This window comes from Prionailurus viverrinus, chromosome C1 (genome assembly GCF_022837055.1).
Source record: "Prionailurus viverrinus isolate Anna chromosome C1, UM_Priviv_1.0, whole genome shotgun sequence".
NCBI lineage: Eukaryota > Metazoa > Chordata > Mammalia > Carnivora > Felidae > Prionailurus > Prionailurus viverrinus.
Genome location: NC_062568.1, coordinates 6,373,261 through 6,395,368, shown reverse-complemented (window position 1 = coordinate 6,395,368; position 22,108 = coordinate 6,373,261). Strand labels below are relative to the sequence as shown.

At 41.6% G+C, this 22,108-nt stretch overlaps 1 protein-coding gene across 4 annotated transcripts in view; it reads left to right on the top strand.

Annotated features, from left to right (window-relative positions):
* COL4A3 (collagen type IV alpha 3 chain) overlaps positions 1-22,108 on the top strand; it is a 138,261-nt gene that overhangs the window by 85,893 nt on the left and 30,260 nt on the right. For 3 of the 4 annotated variants that reach the window (XM_047872294.1, XM_047872293.1, XM_047872297.1), the window contains 11 exons: positions 1,782-1,866; positions 3,050-3,085; positions 4,777-4,941; positions 9,026-9,118; positions 10,118-10,213; positions 13,335-13,405; positions 14,200-14,382; positions 16,478-16,646; positions 18,572-18,664; positions 19,319-19,420; positions 21,536-21,633. In XM_047872294.1, coding sequence (XP_047728250.1) covers positions 1,782-1,866; positions 3,050-3,085; positions 4,777-4,941; positions 9,026-9,118; positions 10,118-10,213; positions 13,335-13,405; positions 14,200-14,382; positions 16,478-16,646; positions 18,572-18,664; positions 19,319-19,420; positions 21,536-21,633 — 1,191 coding nt within the window. The remainder of the gene's footprint in view (positions 1-1,781; positions 1,867-3,049; positions 3,086-4,776; positions 4,942-9,025; positions 9,119-10,117; positions 10,214-13,334; positions 13,406-14,199; positions 14,383-16,477; positions 16,647-18,571; positions 18,665-19,318; positions 19,421-21,535; positions 21,634-22,108) is intronic. The other variant, XM_047872296.1, reaches the window with a different exon arrangement.

Here is a 22,108-nt window from a genome sequence, read left to right as displayed (position 1 = left end):
TGAGCAGAGCGGAGGGGTGCCGTGGAGGTCAGCTGGGGTACCCAGGGCAGAGGGAGCGAGCTCCACCCACTCCGTCTGGGCATGGGTATATGACATCCTGCACTTCTGGGCAGCACGAGCCCAACCAGGGCCAGCAGAAGCCACTGACCCCAAGCCCAAGCTCCGTCTCAGCAGGCTGTCTCCTCTCTGCAGTGTGGATGTGGATTGCACTGATGTCTGTCAGCTCCTGACTGCAGAGATAGAGGACATTCTCTATTTTGTGACCCTGTCGCTTAAGGAGATGAGTAGAAGAGATCTGGGCTCTGACTTCCAGTATCCCTTGGTCTCCTGCCTTAAAGGACAGTGGTTCTCACGTTCGATGCGCTGAGTGGAGCCGCCATTCAGAAAGGACGGTGGTAGTAGGAGAGTCGGGGGGTGGGGGGGAGGGGGGCCCCATTCCTAACACCGTTCTCAGACCCCTCAGCCTAAGTAATTTAACTAAGCGAAGTAACTGGAGGAAGGTCCTGGAAATTCTCACCTTCACACAACAAGTAAGTGACTCAGATGCAAATAGCCCCAAAATACTTTTATGGAGTTGCTGGGAAGAATAATTGGGCCTTAGGGTGAAAGCACTTAGCCAACCCTTGGCAGGTGCACATATGCCATTATGGATTTTGATGGAGATTATTATATCATCATTACTGTTATTATTGTGAGTTATTTTTTGTGACTGTGTACATAGCGTTTAACCACAATACTCTTGTTACCTCTTTTTTAAACGAGCCAGCAAAGTCATGGGCCCCGCGCAGCATACAGGAAAACAAAACAAAAAACAAACCTTTTCTTTTCCCCTCTTCTTTCATTGAAGATAAATGTACCAAGTTCTAAATGAAATCTCCTTGCCAGTTGCGCTGGAGAGGAATTAGCATTCCCAGTTTGCTGTGTGTATGTGTTTTAATTCCAGTTTCTATTATCGTCCTTGGAAATTCTGCTTACGAAGTAGATGGTTAAAGACCAACAGTAGGTCCACTGAGCATGTCAGAAACAAGAGTCCTCAATTATTGCAAGTCATTGGTATCCTGAAATTTAAAGAAACAATCAGAGTATTTTTTGATGTGTGGGTCCCAACAGACTCTGAAATAAAGTTAGCCCATGAGGACAAGTGTTTTTAAAAAGTGAAATAGAATAGGGCCACCTGGGTGGCTCAGTCAGTTGAGCGTCCGACTTCAGCTCAGGTCATGATCGTGTGGTTCGATTTGTGGGTTTGAGCCCCGCATCGGGCTCTGTGCTGTCAGCCCAAGAGCCTGGAGCCTACTCCTGATTCTGTGTCTCCCTCTCTGTCTGCTCCTCCTCTCTCTCTCTCTCAAAAATAAATAAACATTAAAAAAAAAAATTAGGTGAGATAGAATATACTGAAAAATCAGCATTGATCAAATGTCAAAATGGTAAGTCACTGTTTGTGAAACTTCAATTTCTGCATACATATTCACACATATCTAGATATGTATGTGTGTATATTTAAAACTATGAGTATGTGAGCTAGGTCACATCATAAAATGTATTTCTAGCTGAAAGCCCATGAAGTATATGATACCATGATAGCAGAAACATCAACTTTTATCTTTACATGTATCCATTATGTATATATGACTACCATATTTCTGCTAACACATAAACCTATGGATTCAGGAAGATAAGGAAAATAGCATTTGGGCCAAAATAAAAGACATTGGAATATGGCATTTGGTGAGCTCTCCATAAATAGCTATCTCTTCTCTTTATTTGTTTCTTTTTCCTTTAAGACAGAATATTATGATGCATACCAGGAAAAAGGGGATGTAGGAATTCCAGGCCCACCAGGCCCCAAAGGAGCTCGTGGCCCACAGGGTGAGGATAAATTTCTTCCTAAAGCGTTTGCTGCCTATTTCCATGTGTTTCTCTCCAGGCAACGTGCAACATATGCTTATAGACCTAGAATTTGCAGGGGGGGGGGGGGGGGAGGGGGAAGAGAGGTCTCCCAATTTTCATGGCCTCCTAATTTTCATACTTTTATATGAATATTCCATAGGTGCTATACCACAGAAGGTAGTTAAATTCTTTGTGTGTGCAAGCATGAAGTTCAGGTCGGACAAGAAAACACGAATAATGGCCAGAGGGCAGGAGGAGGGAACGTAAAGAATCAGCAATCTTAGTGGGATACAAAAGAAAAAATGGAGACCCTGAAAAACCGTAATTTGAGCAAATCCATATAATAGTGACAAGAAGGGACTGAAACCTGGGGTTTCCCAACTCCTGGCACCATGAAGCAGAGTCACATTTATTAGATTCTGTCCCTTTGGGTAGATACATTGGAAAGGTCTAGGCCAAGAGCTCTCCTCTCTGGTTACACATCAGAATCCCTAGGAACTTCTAAAAACATGCCAAGTCCCATCCCTGTGATTCTGATGCAACTGTCTGGAGGTGAGGGCGGGGAGAGGGGGGAGGCTGAGCACTGGTAGATTGCAAAAGCTTTCCAGATTATTCTAGTATGTAGCTGGGATCGAGAACCACTGATCTGAGGCAAATTATTGATACACATAAGATTTCAAAGGAGAATTTCACTCAAAAGAGTAAAAATACCTAGCATTCTTAAATAAATGGACAGATAAGTATAGCTACAGACACAGATTTTTTTTAATCTGATATATGGTCACTATAAATCCCTTCCATGTGTCCAAGAATTAGAACCCCGTGCGATGTTATTGGAGATGGAACACCATCTTCTAGCACCTGAACCGTTCCAACAAAGTGTCACATACACAGCAGGCTCCTCGTAGATCTCTGTGGAATTGTTTGAAGGTGCAGAGGTGGCATGATTCACTTTTGAATGTTAGGCACCTAAGACTAGTTCCTTCTCTGCGGTTTGTCTCAATCAGCGAAGTTTTCCTTTATCTCTCTCTGTGGGAGTAGAGAAAAAGTATGAAAATATTTATTATTAATTATTACGATATCGTCACCCAAGATTTCAAAAATGGGGGGAGGGGAGTGTTTATATCCTTGCCAGCGATTAATTACTGTTACGGATTTATAGGTCCCAGTGGTCCTCCTGGAGTTCCTGGAAGTGCTGGTAGGTACCTGCGTCTCAGGGCATCAACAGAAATGCCCTTAAAAGGAAAATCACCTTTGCACTGCTTGCATAGGACAGATGTTTCACTAAAGGGGCCAAAAGTGTTTCCAGCTTCCTAATTGTTAACTTTGTGATTTACCACGGAAATGGGGGTGGGGGGAGTGAAAATGGACACAAGTAACTTAGAAATGCTTTTTTTTTTTTTTTTACTTCTCAGCAGTTGTAACTAAGTGTAAGACAGTAACTGAAGCCTCCAAGCTCAGAGGAGGCACAGAGGTAGAAAACAGTAATTTGCAGTCATTAGGCTGGCTAAAAAAAGAGAGTTTTCATAGTGTATCCCATCTTGCATAAGATGCATAGATTATACTATGTATATATATGTATATACATAGATATACATATATACATAGAATATATATATATTCATGTGAAGTTTTAAATTTCACAGTACATTATTTACGGACATGCAGACAATTCCATAAAGTATAAAAACATCCATGAGTCACTGGAGTGGTTGCCTCTTGAGAGAGGAAGACGAGGATCAAGGACGTTTAATCAAGGATTAACCTCAGTGGCTTCAATTATAACTGTAATGACATCACGTGTCACTTTGTAGAGGAAACGAAACCATGAAAAAAGCAGCAAAGATTTGATAAGCCTGCTGTCGATTATAATTTTCTCTACACCATGTTGTGTATTAAACTATTACGTAATTTTGAAAATGAATTAAAATTAAGCAGGTCGCCGAACTATATGTATCTTATAATCCCATTGTTAAAAAACATAGATAAACGGATAAATATTATGTGTATTTGCATGTGCATGGAAAAATACACCAAGTTGGAATACAAAAGGATGTATCAGAGGTCTGGCCAAAGGTTAGGGAGGTCTGGCCAAAGATTAGGGAGGACTTTTTTCTCTACTCCCGACCCCCCAAGTAATGAATCAGCCCCTTTAGGAAGCAGCGAGTAAAAGTTACAAAGCTCTAAAACGGACATCAAACAGATAGATTTGCTTTTATGGCAAAATCTTTATGGTCAATAATCAGAAATAATCAGTCATTACCCCTGCTGGTTTCATAGCCCTATGGTGGTGAGGTCTCTCTTCTTCACAGTTAAACTGCTTGTAAGGCAGAGATTCGAGACTTATCCCCTCTTCATGTCCTTGTCACCTTATGAGGGACAGATGAGCTTTGTGTCACCTGGCTTGGCTTCTCTCCCAGGAGATGCCTGCCTCCCCCCATCACGCCCTTTTATAACTAAGACAATGGCTGTGGGAATAAGGTCCAGTGACGGTGGTCTCTCTTTCTCATTTGGGACACTGAAAGATTGGTATCTTCTAGTCTTTAATGAAAAAACATCCACAAAACCGCATATACTGAAGAATTTATCATGAGGTTCATTTAAAGAAAAAGACGACAGTGCACCCCTAACTCAGTCCCAGTCCCTTGTAATACATTATAGAAATTACCTCATGGAACTGGAGCATTCTGAGCTTTGCTGACCTGTGATCGTTTAGCAAAGCCACAGATGAACGAAGGAAGATATTCTCTCTTTGTTTTATATGTTTTATATACCTCTTGATGGGGCAACTTTTATTAATAAGAACATATTATATTTTGCAATTGAAAGATAACATGTGTGAATCGGGGAAAAAATTTAAAATATGCTAAAATGATTCTTTTCTCCAAGGGTCGTCGAGGCCTGGCCTCAGAGGAGCCCCTGGATTCCCAGGCATGAAAGGAAGGAAAGGGGAAAGAGGACCCCCGGGAAAGAACGCAGTGGGGCCTCCTGGGTCCCCAGGTTGTCCTGGGGCACCAGGCCCCACAGGGTCGCCGGGATACCCAGGACCACCAGGTAGGTACCTAACGGGGCCCCTTTTGTGGACATGGCCCAAGTGACAGATGTGTGCAGATCAGCGGCGATGGAGAAGCTTACTTGCAGCTTGGCCATCCGTCCGTGTGGGTCTTAGGAGCCATCTTCCTGCTGGTGATTCGTCGCATTAACTGTGAAAACAGCTCTGGTGGAATGGTGGCTTTGCAGGTGCAGCAAAGCTTTAGGCTGAGTTCCCACGGAGGGCACAGTGGGAGGCAGGAGCAAGGGGGAGCGAAGCAGAGAAGGGGGTGACCAAGTTTGCCACTGCTTGTTCAGTCCCTGGAGAATATCCTCCAAGAAGCTGTGTTAACTTTGTTTCAGGACAGTCTGTCCCAGAGGAAACAGAGGCAAGAATTTATCCACCTGTTCCTATTAATCATGGGTCAAGAATATATCCCACGGGACCAAACTAACCACACCCCCCCCCCACACACACACACACACACACTTCCAGGCTGTGTTGGCATGGCTTCCAGGGCATCCTATGCCCTGGCATCAGCGTGTGGGCTGGAGGTGTGCAGCAAGGGCACGAGGCAAGATCCTGCCAGGTCAAGTTGGGGCAGAGACCACAGAGCTGCCGCCTGGAGGATGTGAAGTTCTGGAAGTTCTGATGCCCGGGGGTGTCCTCTCCTCTGCATCAACCTGTAAAGGCACCTAGCACTCTGTGTTGGCCGGTAGGCACACACAACCTCGGAACATGTGGGTCACTCTTTGTGTCCCAAACACCTCTCTGGAAGCTGCCTTGTAGGTCTTGTGTTTTGTACTCAACGCTCCTAATAGCCTTAAGAATTTTCTGCGTGTCAAGGATTTTCTGTTTGTTTGTTTGTTTGTTTACCCATTTTGAGAGAGAGAGGGAGAGGCTGCATGAGTGAGGGAGGGGCAGAGAGAGAGGGAGAGAGACAGCCCCAAGCAGGTTCTGCACAGTCAGCAATGGAGCCCCACTCAGGGCTTGATCTCACGAACCAACTGTGAGACCATGACCTAAGCCAAAATCGAGTCGGATTGCTTAACCTACTGAGCCACCCAGGGGCTCCAGGAATTTTGTTTTTAAGAAAGGAAGGATGTATTATTTATAGATAGTACGATTATAAACTTGGAAAATCCAAAAGAATAATCCGGAAAACTCTTAGTGTTAATAAGACAATTCAGGTAAATGTCTGGCTGTCTGAGCAATATTTGAGAAAGAACAGAAGCTTCCCTTTGGGCCAATAGCTATTTAAGAAACTATCCCATTAATAAAAAGATACAATATCCAAGAACAAAAGCTGTTAAGCTATGGCGTGAACCAACGTGGAAAACAAAGCAAAACTAAACTGAAACGTTTCACCATGTTGAGGATTTGAACAATTTCTAGTCCTCTGAGTCTTTTTCAGGATGTGGGTTTAGGATGCTCATGTTGCAGAAGATGAACCTGATGAACCTGTTCTTGGATGTTGTATCTTTTTATTAATGGGATAATTTCTTAAATAGCTATTGGCCTAAAGGGAAGCTTCTATTCTTTCTCAAATATTGCTCAAGTAGCCAGACATTTACCTGAATTATTAACACTAACATCTTGTAGCTAATGAGTGCCACAGTCAGGGTGCTGCAGTAATGCAGCCCCTTCCCTGGCCCACCATGCATCCTCTCTCCTCCAAGACAACGCTGGCTTCCTATCTTTTGCCAAACATCACCCATCTGCCCTTCGAGTCGCACCTTCAAGTTCAAGCCCAACAGGGAGTGTTCACTGAGCCCACATCCTGTAACACCCGAGCTTATCCAGTAGGAGAGTTTTTCACGTTACCTGTCATTATCAGTTTCCCCTACAAGACTCAAAGCTCTTGGAGGTCAGAGACAGTGTCTAGTTTGCTGTTTTAAGCCGAGAACGTAGCACAGGGAGCTGGAACGTTGTAAGTACTCAAGTATTTGTTGAAATGAGTATGACAGGAGTATGAAAATGTTTAAGTAAATACAAATGTATCAATGTGTAAATACACATATGACTACATTAAGTATAAAACTGCCGTTAGATTTTATTGTTTAAAGATAACTATCCAGTCATTCTAAAGACATAGAAAACTGGATCACAAAACGAACCTTCCTTTCCAAGTCAAACAGACATTACATGGACCACATTCCATCTCAGTTAAATGTTTCCACTGGTACCTTGTTGCTCTGAAATTTGGGGCAGCTGTAGGTACCATTTTCAAATATTTAGTTTCATCAGTATTGCCTTGTGCCTACATTTGAAATGGCAAGACCAAAAATTTGGTCATAGAACAGAAGAACCGAAGAGAACGAGCTGTTTGTTGTCGCATTATAGTACCATATGCTTGTGGAAGGACTGGAAAGAGCTTTCTTGAAGACCCACATTAGGAATGAAAGGCTCAGGGGCACCTGGGTGGCTCAGTCAGTTAAGTGTCTGACCCTTGATTTCTTTTTTTTTTTTTAACTTGTTTTACTTTTTATTTTTTTTAATTTACATCCAAATTAGTTAGCATATAGTGCAACAATGCTTTCAGGAGTAGATTCCTTAGTGCCCCTTACCCATTTAGCCCATCTCCCCTCCCACAACCCCTCCAGTAACCCTCAGTTTGTTCTCCATATTTATGAGCCTCTTCTGTTTTGCCCCCTCCCTGTTTTTATATTATTTTTGTTTCCCTTCCCTTATGTTCATCTGTTTTGTCTCTTAAAGCCCTCATAGGAGTGAAGTCATATGATTTTTGTCTTTCTCTGACTAATTTAACTTAGCATAATACCCTCCAGTTCCATCCACGTAGTCGCCAATGGCAAGATTTCATTCTTTTTGAGTGCTGAGTAATACTCCATTGTGTATCTCTACCACATCTTCTTTATCCATTCATCCATCGATGGCCATTTGGGCTCTTTCCATACTTTGGCTGTTGTTGATAGTGCTGCTATAAACATGGGGGTGCATGTGTCCCTTCGAAACAGGACACCTGTATCCCTTGGATAAATGACTCTTGATTTCTTCGGCTCAGGTCATAATCTCACAGTTCGTGAGACTGAGTCTCAAGTAGGGCTCTGTGCTGACAGCGTGGAGCCTGCTTGGGATTCTCTCTCTCTCTCTCTCTCTCTCTCTCTCTCTCTCTCTCTGTCTCAGAATGAATAAATAAACTTTTTTTTAAGAATGACGAACTTGGGGCGCCTGGGTGGCTCAGTCGGTTAAGCATCCGACTTCAGCTCAGGTCACGATCTCGTGGTCCGTGAGTTTGAGCCCCGCGTCGGGCTCTGGGCTGATTGCTCAGAGCCTGGAGCCTGCTTCCGATTCTGTGTCTCCCTCTCTCTCTGCCCCTCCCCTGTTCATGCTCTGTCTCTCTCTGTCTCAAAAATAAATTTCAAAAAGTTAAAAAAAATTTAAAAAAATGACGAACTTGATAGATGTGAATAAGCAATACAGAGAAAACAGATGATATTCTGTCAGAACTTTTTCACTCAGTCTGTATGAGGCATCTACTATGTATCAGGAAGATTCAAGGTATCCAAGATATATAGAAAAATGAGATTTGACCCTTTGCCTAAAAATGTTAAAAGAATAGTCTGGAAATAATTAGAAGTAAGTGAATAAAATAACACGAGTTGATTATATGATAAGAAATAACCATATAACGAGCTTTCAAAGAATCACTGCACCAGTATTAAAAAATATCACTTGTGTGGGCCCCTGGGTAGCTCAGTCTTAAGCATGCAGCTCAGGTAATGATCTCACAGATGTGAGATCAAGCCCTGCATCCGGTCCCATACTGAGCATTGGGATTCTCTCTCTCTCCCTCTCTCTCTCTGCCCCTCTCCTACTCTCACACACACACACAGACACACACACACGCACGCTCTCTCGCTCTCTCTCTCTCAAAATAAATAAACTTAAAAAAATCACATGTGTAATGAGAAAGGAAAAGCTGGTCAACATGCTTCAGTCTTCAGTGTAGATGAACCTTCAAAAGACTCAGCTTCTAAAACAAATATGGGGGAGTGCGTATAAAATAATGCATAGTGCAGAAACGTGCTAATTGAACAAAAACACATAAAGAGATAAAAATCAAGTTCTGGTGTTGTCTTTTTGCAGGTGACATCATTTTTCGCAAAGGTCCACCTGGAGATAGTGGACTTCCAGGCCCTATAGGGTTTCCAGGAATCCCAGGAGTCGATGGGCCCAAAGGTTGGTTCAATCAATGGTTGTTCTATTCAAGTAAGCCATGCTCGTCATCATTACTGTCCCCATTTGATTCCTTCCCCACCAAAACAACAATGATCCCAAACTGCAGACAGTCAAGGCTGGCCTCTTTTCCAGAAGAATTTCCTCGAAGTTTTCATTTATCTATAAATCAATCATTTATTTAGCACCCGTGCAATAAATTGTTGGATGTTCCTGGAATATGAGTATTATCCTGCACTGAAGGAGAGAGGTGGCTGTAATATAGGATGTTTTATGCTTGACTCAGGATTTCCTCTGAGAACATTAAGAAGGTCAGATGGATAAAGTAAGCAGTTCTAATAGATGAATGACTTTTTATTAATATGTACAATGTCTGGGGCCCTTGGGTGGCTCATTTGGTTAAGCACCCGACTCTTAATTTTGGCTCCGTCATCATCTCATGCTTTGTGAGATCAAGCTCCCGAGTCGGGCACCATACTGGCAGCGAGGAGCCTGCTTGGGATTCTCTCTCTCTTCTCTCTGCCTCTCCCCACCCTCAAAAATAAATAAACTTAGGGGCGCCTGGGTGGCGCAGTCGGTTAAGCGTCCGACTTCAGCCAGGTCACGACCTCGCGGTCCGTGAGTTCGAGCCCCGCGTCAGGCTCTGGGCTGATGGCTCAGAGCCTGGAGCCTGTTTCCGATTCTGTGTCTCCCTCTCTCTCTGCCCCTCCCCCGTTCATGCTCTGTCTCTCTCTGTCCCAAAAATAAATAAACGTTGAAAAAAAAATTTTTTTTTAAATAAATAAACTTAAATATATATATATATAATAAAATAAAAATCAACAACATAAAAAAAATGCAGTGTCCTAGATGATTTTCACTACACACACAAACACGCACACACACACACACACACACACACACACAAATCTTAATGTAATAAATGATTGTGTGGTTAGGAAGTATCTGTCCTTTCTGAGGACTAGATGTGGGTTTATGAGTAACAAGCTGCTATCATTGCAGGGGAACCAGGCCTCCTGTGCATCCAGTGTCCTTGTGTCCCAGGGCCTCCGGGCCTCCCAGGATTGCCGGGGTTAGACGGCGTGAAAGGAATCCCAGGTACAAAAGGGTCAGCTCCCTGGGTGGTTAAAAAAAAAGGTATCAGGCTTCTGAATGTCAGTGATGGGGTTTCCCTGAATTTGGAGATTTTCAAACGTATACTCAGTTAACATAAAGTAAGCCGAAATAACACAGAAACTGGCCTTTTCCCCTTTTCCGTTTTAGTTGCCGAATTCTAGCAAACCATGGTATTCCCCAGGAATTGTAGACTGGGGTCCCTACAGGGATCCAGCAGGTAACTTGGAGGAGTGAGGCAGCCATACCAAACACACACCACTTTTTTCTTCCATAAAGAAATAAGCTCTCTCTCTCTCTTTTTTTTCTTAAAAGACACAATTCTCTTCAGTCTGTTTGGGGTTTTTTTGTTTGTTTTTTTTTTAATCCCCACTTTTGGTAGAGTCATGGGCATAGGCACTGTCATTCAGGACACAAGTACAAGGGCACCTGGGTGGCTCAGTCGGTTGAGGGTCTGGCTCTTGATTTTGGCTCAGGTCTTGATCTCATGGTTCTTGAGATCGATCCCTACATCGGGCTCCATGCTGACATCACAGAACCTGCTTGGGATTCTCTCCCTGTCTCTCTGCCCCACCCCGCTCACACTCTCTCTCAAAATAAATAAATAAACTTAAAAAAAGGATACAAATGCAATAAAAAAAAAAGCACACCAGTGGGGCACAGTAGGGAGTGGAGAGGACTGTGGTAAACTGGAAGGCACATTGGAGGGGGCCACCGTGCACCAGCTCCGGTCTGTTACTGGCAGCACTTTAGGCCCGTGTTGATAAATCTTCCAATTTTTCATGAGAAGAAAGAAACTCGGGTTTTTAGCTGAAATCTCATTTTTTTTTCAAAATTTGCTAACTCCATTTTTGAAAGAAAAAAACCATCCGCTAGGCCAATATTCTGCGAGCTAAACAGAGCCTGTGTTGCTTCTCTTCTGGACGTCCGTGCCAGACCAGGACTCGCCACCCCACAGGGTTGCTTCAGACTGTCCACTGTCTCTGCTGTCCCACCTCCCCTTTCTCGGTCACAGAACTGGCCATGGACAAAAATCTAGAGGTAGAGAAAGTCTCTACTCATTAGTTGGGTTCCTCTGCCGCTGGTACCTCTCCCCTGGCTACTCAGGGCCTCTGTCACACGGTGTCACGTGCAGTCCTGGTTTTGCCATGACCACCTTGGTCTGCTAGGTGTCGTATGGACCTCCATGCCTATTCCTCACCTCAGTCCTACAGGTAAGTGCTGTCATTGACCCCATTTGACAGATGAGGAAGCTGAGGCATAAGGTGGCATAGCTCATAAGTGGTAAAGCCTGGACTGAAATCCACTCCTCCTGAGCCATGCTCCTGCTCTCTACGCTGGCATCCTTCAATCGCTGTGCCAAGGGCTTCCTTTTGAAGCAAGTGAATCCAAAGGTCTACCTAGCAACACCGATCAGGGAATATTTGTATGTTACCACCATCGGGTAGACATTTGCATTGGCACAGGGGCTTCGGGAAGCGGGGTCACCGTCCAAAGAAGAAATGCTAATGGTGGCAGATGCAGGCACTGTGGCCAGCTGAGAGAGGACACGCATTCAGCCAGGGTCCTTTGCCACGCTCACATCATTCCTGTTCCTTTATAAATGCCTTCGTTACTTTGCCATCTCTGCCCCCTGACTCTCTGAGACAGGCTTGAGAGGGGAGAAGCGGGGGAGGCAAAGAGGGGGTGAAGGGTGGGTATAACGGGCCCTCTGTCCCTCATGCTGTTCCTATTCGGTGCCTAAGACTCTAGGTGAAATGTTCTATTAAAATAAAAACTGGGGGCGCCTGGGTGGCGCAGTCGGTTAAGCATCCGACTTCAGCCAGGTCATGATCTCACGGTCCATGAGTTCGAGCCCCGCGTCGGGCTCTGGGCTGATGGCTCAGAGCCTGGAGCCTGTTTCTGATTCTGTGTCTCCCTCTCTCTCTGCCCCTCCCCCATTCATGCTCTGTCTCTCTCTGTCCCAAAAATAAATAAACGTTGAAAAATAAATAAATAAAATAAAATAAAAACTGACAGAAAAGGAAGGAGCAAGGGAGACAGGGAGGGAAAGAATGGAAGGAAAGCAATGATTATTTTTCTACATTCCCCTTGAGTGACCCAAGGGTAGAATGTGGGTGGGCAGCTCGCTGCTGCTGACCCAGTAGTTGTGTTGTATTTTCCTTGATTTCTCTACACTTGACATACTACAGGTGCAGCTCAAAGAAGATACATAAACAGTGAAAGCATCTGGATTACTATCAAAAAACATACCCTGACTCGAATCTTGCAAAACATAAAATCGGAATATCCATTTATTAATACATTGGCTTGAGATCTGCCCAAAAGACCCTCTAAAGGGTCTTTACAGTATATCCTTACGGATACACTTACATAGGAAGCGTAAAATTGTACAGCAAAATGCAATTTGGCAACGGATGCCCAGAGCCTCAGAAAAGTTTGTGTCCATTTTGTCTTGAGCTTACACTTTTAGAAATTTATTTAAATTATTAGAAAAATCTGGAGCACTAACTATCTAGAGATATTTACTATAACATTGTTTACTACAATGTTGAAAAGTTGAAAAATGATCCAAATTCTAAAATAGCAGCTGGCTGAATAAATGTTGGTTGATCCACACATTAGGCTACTCTGCGGCCATTTAAAGCGAAGCTATAAATCTGTATTTATTGACATATGTATAGATTCCAAAATGCCATGTATACATTCAGCACGTTATGGATATAAAATTTAAGAGTGCCATACATCAACATTTTAGCAAATATTGTCCTCTGGTGGTAGATCTATAAGTGATTTTTATTCTCTTCTTTCTGAATCTGTTTTTCACAAGGAGCATATATTGCTTTTTTGATCAAAAAATAAACCTGTCTCCTTAAAACTATAAAGACAAGAATTTTAGGGAGGCAAGCATTTTTTAAATGCTTTTTTTTTACATCATCTCTTGTTCCAGTTATTTACTCTCATCCTCTCCCTGCCCTCTGTGTTTTGAGATAGAAATTGTCTTTCTTTCCTCAGAAGAAAGCAGCCTATTTCCTGCAACTCCTGCATTACCTGGGCTACTCAGAGTTGGTATTCAACAAATATTTAATAATTCACTGCTTTGCAGGCGGACAAGGGCCAGCTGGCAGTAAAGGAAGCCCAGGGTCCCCAGGAAGTGCGGGTCTTCCCGGATATCCAGTAAGATTTCATGCTTTGGGAGCTTTCGTTTCAATTTGGGTAACAGCATGTTCTAGAAGTACAGTAGCACCACACATAGGTTATCAGTTTGGTGCCTGGCAAAGAGTACTTAATATTAGAGCATTTAATAGAGACTTGATTAAATGAGTAAATGCATGATGTGTGAATAAGTGAGTGAATTAATGAACTTTGAATCATTTAAAATGGATCAGAACTAGAAGCAGATCTCTGGTTGCCTGGGCTGCGGTTGGGACAGGGCATGACTACAAATGGATCTGAAGGAATCCGAGGGAGTACCGGAAATGTTTTAACACTGTATTATGGCGATCATAGCATAAATGTACAAATGTACTAAAAATCATTGAACTGTATTCGTATAAAGATATATCTTATGATATGTAAATTATACCTCGATAAACTATTAGAAATTAAAGTTTTGACTATCACGGTGAGTCAGAGAGTTATACAGAGATACATATATTTCAATCAAATTATCCATAGATGCATGTTAAAATTTCCAATATTCTAACAGAATCTAAGTTACGATGATATCTGTGTCATATTGACCAATATTATTGTGTGTGTTGCATTGAATTGTGCTAACTGAATTCCAGTTTTGAAAGCAAATAGGGAGGGGAAAAAAGCTTGAAATTATACTTGTAGGCTAAAGAAAGTGTCTGAAAAATATCCATGTTCATTACACTTGAAAAATTCTGGTTGACTTTTTTTTTTAAGATTGGCACAAGAACAGCTGTACCCAATTGCAATGCAGACTCGTTTCTGTACCGCCCTAGGGGTTCCCAGGTGCTCAGGGGGATCCAGGACTTAAAGGAGAAAAAGGGGAAGCACCTCAACCTGATGGACAAGTGGGTGCCCCAGGGGACCCTGGGCTCAGAGGGCATCCTGGAAGAAGAGGCTTGGATGGGATTCCTGGAACCCCCGGGGTAAAAGGATCACCAGGACCTAAAGGGGAACCGGTTGGTATCTAGTAACTTTTTTCGAATTACCCTCCCTACAACTGATATGCTCTGAAGTTACCACATTGGGTACTTTCCATTCATAAAATCCTTGGCCATTCAGCACAGTGCGTCCCTCTAACGGCACAATGAGGCATCTTCAAATGAGCAGTACTAACCAACCCCAACACATGTGTGTAGTATTTTGACACATAGGTAGCACTCAGTGGTGCTTTTAGCCCAAATAAAATTCTACATCGATAATGACCTTGTCTCCTACGCAAGTTACAATTCCACATTTATGTCCAATGAGTTTATAGACAAGTTTAGAAAATGATAAATAATGGAACGTTTTGATCAATATCTTGAAGGCAATATGCATTCTTTGAAGTAAAAATAAATGCATAAAGCACAATTTTAGGAGGAGTTTAGTCAAATAAACAGATCAGATGTTTTGTCCTTTAAAATAGTTAAGCTTAGGGGCGCCTGGGTGGCGCAGTCGGTTAAGCGTCCGACTTCAGCCAGGTCACGATCTCGCGGTCCGTGAGTTCGAGCCCCGCGTCGGGCTCTGGGCTGATGGCTCAGAGCCTGGAGCCTGTTTCTGATTCTGTGTCTCCCTCTCTCTCTGCCCCTCCCCCGTTCATGCTGTGTCTCTCTCGGTCCCAAAAATAAATAAAAGTTGAAAAAAAAAATTTTTAAATAGTTAAGCTTAGGTAAGTTCTCTCTTTTCATGGGATAGGGATAGAATGTCTCACATGTGCACTTGAGAGATTCCTACGGGGATCTATTTGAAGATGTCAGGGGGCAGAGGCTGAGCACCTCCCCCGGTATATCTGGGAGAAGTTTGCCAGCCATGCTTCCCAGCCTGCCCCAGGAAATACCAGTGTCTCCCAGAGTTCATCGGTGTTATCCAATTAAAAGAGTCCCACCTCGGACAGGAAAACTTGGCAAATAAATTTAAACATTTGTTTACAGACCCATTAATATCAGAATAAAGTGTGGCTCCCCAAGATCTAGATGTGGCCTATAATCTTCGTTATACCTTTTTGACTACAAAATACTTTTGGGCTGAGAGCAGCTGGCAGGGCCAGTGCTTCTCAGACTCTGGGAAACAGCCAGGCTGTCCCCCCACCCCGGGTGGTAGTGATGCTTACAGAGGGACAGAGTCTAGAATTCTTTTGGTTTAGCACCAGTACAGTTCACATGATGCTTCCATTTGCGTCTTGCTAATTCTTTATTAAGTTCCAGTAAAAGTAATGTAAGAAAAAACTCAAGGAGGTAATGTGTTGAGTCTTATGCCCTGTCATTATGGAAGAAGGAAAAACGAACAAACAAACAAACAAAACATAAAAACACCGAGTCACCCAATGATCCTGAACAATGAAAAATCCAGTCAAATCTATTATTTGAGGCCATATTGGGATGGAAGAAGAACTCAATTATTATGTCATATTTAACTTGTTTAAAATACGCAAATCATCTCCAGAGTTATGGTCCTATGCAATTACAAACAGATATTTTTTTTACAATTATATTATTTTATTCAATTTAAGCTATATAATCATGGAAAGTCAGTATTTTTACAGTTGGTATAAAACATACCTCTTATATAGCTTTCACCATTACCATTAAATCTTAAGACATAATCTAGCAAAAGATATTTTATAAGGAAAAAAATGAATACAGTCTATCTGGACCTGAATCTCCTTTGTAATGAAAACACCCGGTAAAAAACAAACAAATAAAAGTTTGCTGTGCTGGTTTTAGTTGAGAAATACGCTATTCACACGAATGTTAGCTCTAAAGCTATTTGAACTGTTGGCTGATTTGAACAGAGTCTTAGGGGCTGTTCTACGTATGACATCCCACCAGAAGACACAAAGTGTGTGTCTCGAGAGACTTCCAAGTGAATGAAATGTTGCTGAAATCAAAGAGCACAGAACAGCAGAAACCATAGAGCGGTCTCATTTTAGTAACAATTCCCTTCAAATACCTGCTTTTTGATTCAAAATTTTCTCATTGGCTGCTTATCTGGTACTCGTATTCATGGTAAGATTAACCCGTGGAAGGAGATACTGGAATGAAGCACCATCCAAACATATTCCTGTTGTCACAGGCCCTGACTGGTGAGAAGGGGGACCAGGGTCCTCCAGGGGATCCCGGCACCCCTGGGCCCCCGGGACCTGCAGGACCACCTGGACCACCAGACTATGGACCGCAGGGAGAGCCTGGTCCAAAGGGTACCCAAGGAATTCCTGGAGCCCCCGGACCACCTGGAGAAGCCGGTTGGTTAGTTTTCTTTCCAGTCCTGTTTTCCTATGGAGTGGGTCTATGGTTCCTAGAGCAAGTAAAGCTCCCTCAAGACTAAAATGATGTATAGAAACTTACTTCTAATAAGTAGAATATGTCAGCTCATAGACACTCAGAAAGAATATGTAGGATATGTCAGAGAAAACGTATTTTCTCTGTCACTGAGAAGTTCAGTTGAAACTTCCTACGATGGTCTATCTCCATATGCTAAACAGAAATATATGGAATGAGTGGCAATCAGTTATGATAAACAAAGGGGGGCGGGCGGAAATCTATGAAATTGATCCTGAGAAGCCCCTTCTGAGTCTCAAGCGTCCACTAATGTTGTTGCAAATTTATTCTTTTGACCCATAACCCAATAGACTGTTTACAAATAAAACTTCAAAATATCTAAGATAAATGAAGGATAGTTTTCTGACAATAGTCCTAAAGCCTCAGTAACTTTTGGGATCCACGTGTACTGAACGTAGTTCGTGGATTCAGGAGGGATCTGATCCCCAGTGTTTGTCCATGGCAGAGAACATGGCGGAAGATAAGAATTGCACATTGCTGACAGTTTTCAACAAATAATGCCACCATGTCATTTCTTTCTTCTAATAGCACTTTAAAGGGTGAGACTCAATAAACTAATGGCCTCCAAATTGTTTTATAGTATCCCTTATCAGTAAAAAAATATGTAAGTGCCTCTCCCCAAGCATTTCTGTATATTTTTTACATTGTATGCATGCATTTCTGTCCACACATGTGCATAAAGCTTTTTTTTGTGACTATATATATATGTATATATATACACATATACATATGTATATACATATATACATACATATGTATATGTGTATATATATATATATGTGTTTTTCTTCTGCACCTTACTTTTGAGGCTGCTATTCTAATCCAGGGATTGGCAAACCATGGCAGCCCATAGTCTAAATCCAGCCTACCGCATATTTATGTATGATCCACAAGCTAAAAGTGGTTTTTATATTTTCAAATGATTAGGGGAAAAAATCTTTTGAATAATACTTTGTGGTACATGAAAATTATATGAAATTCAAGTTTCAGTGTCCATAAATAACGTTTTCCTAGCACGTAGCCACCCTCATTCGTATCCATATTGTTCCTGGCTGTTCTCATGCTGCAATGGCAGCGTTGAGTTATGGTATAGAGACCATTTGGACCACAAAGCCCAGATTATTTACTATCTGGCTCTTTACAGAAAAAGTTTTCCTGATCTCTCTTCTAATCCGTCTTCAAATCTTCTGTTCTTTCTACATGTGAATTTCTAGTGAAGGACTCCATTGTCGTAAAATACATTATCATGAAGTTTTTCCCATCAAACTACTATAAACTTATTTTTTCCATAAATATACGGATAATTCAAATCACTAACATGTTTTTCATGTTGGCCAGCATAGCCACATTATCTCGAATTTTTGTGGACTGGGTAGGCATTATTTCCCCAATGACACATGAAGAAATTACCACAGAGGTTAAGATATGTGCCCAAGCCACACTTGATCTTTTGTTCAGCATGCCATACTTTCTTCCTGTGAAAACTAGTCACCCAATAAATAAAGAACCTACCAAATAAATATTCACTAACATTTACACTGAATTCCATATCATTGATTTTTTCCCTTTCAATAGACCGGCATTGAGTTGGGCTATAATTGAAGCTTAGACAATAGTAAATGCTTATAAATATTCATCAATTGAATAAGAAAGTTTCAATGGGTTGGTCATCTTTAAGCCAGTTTTAAAGCCTATGGAAGCAGAAACTATTTTTTATATTCCTTGGGATATGTTTATAAACCCCTTATAATTACATTTGCTCCCCCTGAACCAAAAAAAAAAAAGCTTCAAAATGCACACCAGTCTTATGATCACAAACTTTCTTAAGGTCCTAAGGGAGAATTCAGTGTTTCGACACCAGTCCCAGGGCCCCCAGGACCTCCAGGGCTCCCTGGCCGTGCTGGCCCCCAAGGTCCGCCTGGTGAGTATCCCCTTTGTCACGTCTGGTGCACGACATCAAATGGCATCCTGATTGTCCTAGAAAAATATTGTCCCCTTTGTAAGGAAAAAATATATTTATTGGCTCTAAAAGAATGTAGAGGCTGGAGTCTGGTCAGATAACAAGCCAACAGGCGGGGGACTTGTTGTTGTTCTTTGAGATTAGCCAAATTATTCCCCATTGGTACTTCTGATTGAAAAAAAAAAAAAAAAGGACTTGATATAATTACTTAAAAGGAACCCAAGAGCAGAACAGTCTTCATGGGTTTTTGGTGGGGGAATAAGTGACGTTTGCCAGTGGCTAATCAGGATAGTCCCCATTGCTTCTTCATTTGAAAATGTAACTGCTTTGCCAATTTGATCTAAAACTTAATTTTGCATGCATGGAGGGAGACGTGTGTAGTCCAAGATAGTTAGAATATTTCTTTTTAGGAATTAAGCTCTATCTTAAACATTATCTGTAGCTCCTAATGGAGCTACACTGGATAAGAATGGAGAGGAAGAGCATATAGTTGGGGTTATATTAAAATTATTTCTTAATTTCCAGAAAGGCCTAGGATGACACAGAAACTTAGACTTTTTGTCTCAAGGCAAGATGAAGGGAAGTACCTTATGTGGATGTGTGTGTGTTTTTAAGGTATCCCTGGATCCATAGGAAAATGTTATCCGGGTCTTCCTGGGCCTGATGGTGAACCAGGGATTCCAGGAATTGGCTTCCCTGGGCCCCCAGGACCTAAGGGTAGGTTTACAAATTTTAAAACATAGGGATCATTGTGGATGTTTGGAAAATATAAATGCAAGGGTGCCTGGGTTGCTCAGTCAGTTAAGCCTCCGACTCTTGACTTCAGCCTCCGACTCTTGATTTCAGCTCAGGTATTGATCTCACGGTTTGTAAGTTTGAGCCCTGTGTCCAGCTCTGTGCTGATGGTGCAGCGTCTGCTTGGGATTCTCTGTCTCTCCTTCCCTCTCTCTGTCTCTGTCTCTGCCCTGCATGCTCCCTCTTTCTCTCAAAATAAATAAACTTAACAAAAAGAAAATATAAATACATATCATGAATAACATGGAAAAGATCCATAATGTGGTATTTAAAATAATGTTTTTCATCCATCTTAAATGAGAAAAAAAAATCTTACTATGATGTTAGGCAAAGAGGCAAAATTCATACAGATTTATACATCTCATCTCAATTAAAAATTTTAAAATATGTAGAAAATATCTGGAAAGCAATTTACAAAAATGGTAAAAGTGATTCTTCTTGAGTATGGAACTGTGAGGATTTTTTTCCTTACTTCTTAATAAATGTACTTTCTTTACATTTATGCATGTTTTAACTTTATACATTTCTTTTATAATTAAAAAAAAGAACTATTAAATCACAAGTAACTGGTTGTCCTATACACTCCCATATAAACTACAGAAATTATTTTCCTTTGGGAACAAATGCTGTTTCCCACCAAAGGGAAAACACTCCAAAGAAATCCAGATACAGAGAAGACAGTCACCTAATAAATACATCAGAGTCTTGCCCAGGATGGCGTATGAGTTCTCATGGTCCCTGGGTTGTGGCATAGATTTTCAGATTTTATAATCACTTTATGTTTGTTTCAATATTATTTAAAGTGTCAACATATAATCCATTTTTGGTTCTTGTTCTCTTTGAGATGTCATCAGTGTCTGGAGTGCATTAGTTCTGCCCAAATGTGGAAATATTGATCTCAGTTTATGAATATTTGAAATGGAAGATGTAATAGTTTCAAGGATGTCCTAGACTCCAATTTCTTGGATGTCTTCCCAATGATCTTTGAAGTAACGCAGCCTGGCCCATATTTTGCCTAGTTCTTTTTGGACCCTGCATTGAGAAATTGCATCCTAGTTTGTAACCCCATGGATTTACCCTCTGGAAGGAGACTCAACCATGGGGACAAGAAATAGCCTAAGAAAATCCTTTAAAGTACAGAGTCAAAATTCAAAATTGAACCTAATAATGCATGAACTAATGACGAATTAAAAATTGGTCATATTAAGGGCACAAAAGAACTCTCTGACCGTAGCCTTGCCCCACCAGGGTTTCCTCTTCTGAACCACAGAACAGAGAAAATGATCTGTGTGACTCCTTCCTCAGTTCTCCTATTATAAATATATAAGAAAAAAGTTAATTCATTACATTCATGGCATTAGGAAGTAATTCTCTTGAACCACCCATGTTGAGACAGGCTACCCAGGGCGCTGGAAAGCCTTTCTATCTTGATCTGGGTCATGCTTCAAGGATATCTACACCTGCAAAAATTCATTTGGCTGTACGCTTTATGTAAAATACAACTTGAAAAGATAAAGTCTGCCAAATTTACAACCAGTGTCAGTGGTTTAAAGAACTACCAAATCAAAATTGTAGCCATCCTAAACAACAAAATGGAGAAAGTCATTTTTTAAATTGAGGATCTGATTTGAAACAGAATTTTTTTAACTGCTAATTTAGCAGTTGACTTTTTCTTTTTCTTTTTTAAGTGTATTTATTTATTTATTTATTTATTTCGAGACCGTGTGAGTGGGGGAGGGTCATAGGAAAGGTAGAGAGAGAGAATATCCCAAGCAGGCTCCACACTGTCAGCACAAAGCCCGATGCAGGGCTTGAATTCATGAACTGTGAGATCATGACCCAAGCCAAAATCAAGTAACAGACTGAGCCACCCGGGGCCCCCCAGCAGTTGGCTTTTTCATCATTCAAACTTTCATAAAAACATTTCTAGCAACTTGCCCCATAAAAAACATCAGATAAAATCAGATAAAACAGAGACACTGCTCAGAATCTTTTCCTAAGCCTAATCCTACAACCTTTATTGTTTTTTCTCTGTAGGAGACCAAGGTTTTCCAGGAGCAAAAGGATCACCAGGTTGTCCAGGAGAAATGGGAAAGCCTGGGTCACCTGGAGAACCAGGTCTCCCCGGAGCCAAGGTTCTTCAAGAATTAAAACTCAGACTGATGGTGGTGGGGGGCAGGGGGGCATGATGAGGGAGGTGGGCAATTACAATCAGCCAGATAGGATGCTCTGGGTGTAGAAATTATCTATATATTTGTAGATGGTAAAGGAATTAAATACTTTTTAATGTTGTTCTGAACCATCCCTCCCTTTTAGAAAGGAAAATAGAAGGGGTTAGAAGATAAGTTTGCCTCTCTATTTCTTCCTTAATCTTCAGAAGCATTCAGAGTATTTAAAATGGAAGGACTCTAAGAGGAAGTGTGGATAACTAGGAGAAAAGCGATCAAAAGGACAGACATCTAGACTGTTTCCAGACAATTTTACCCTTCTAAAAGAGTTATATAGCCTCAAGAATACTTAAGCATAATTGAATAGAAAACTCAGCAACTAGAGTTGAAATAGGAGAGTTGATAGCATGGTGGTGACTGTGCAGAATGGATTTTTTTTTCT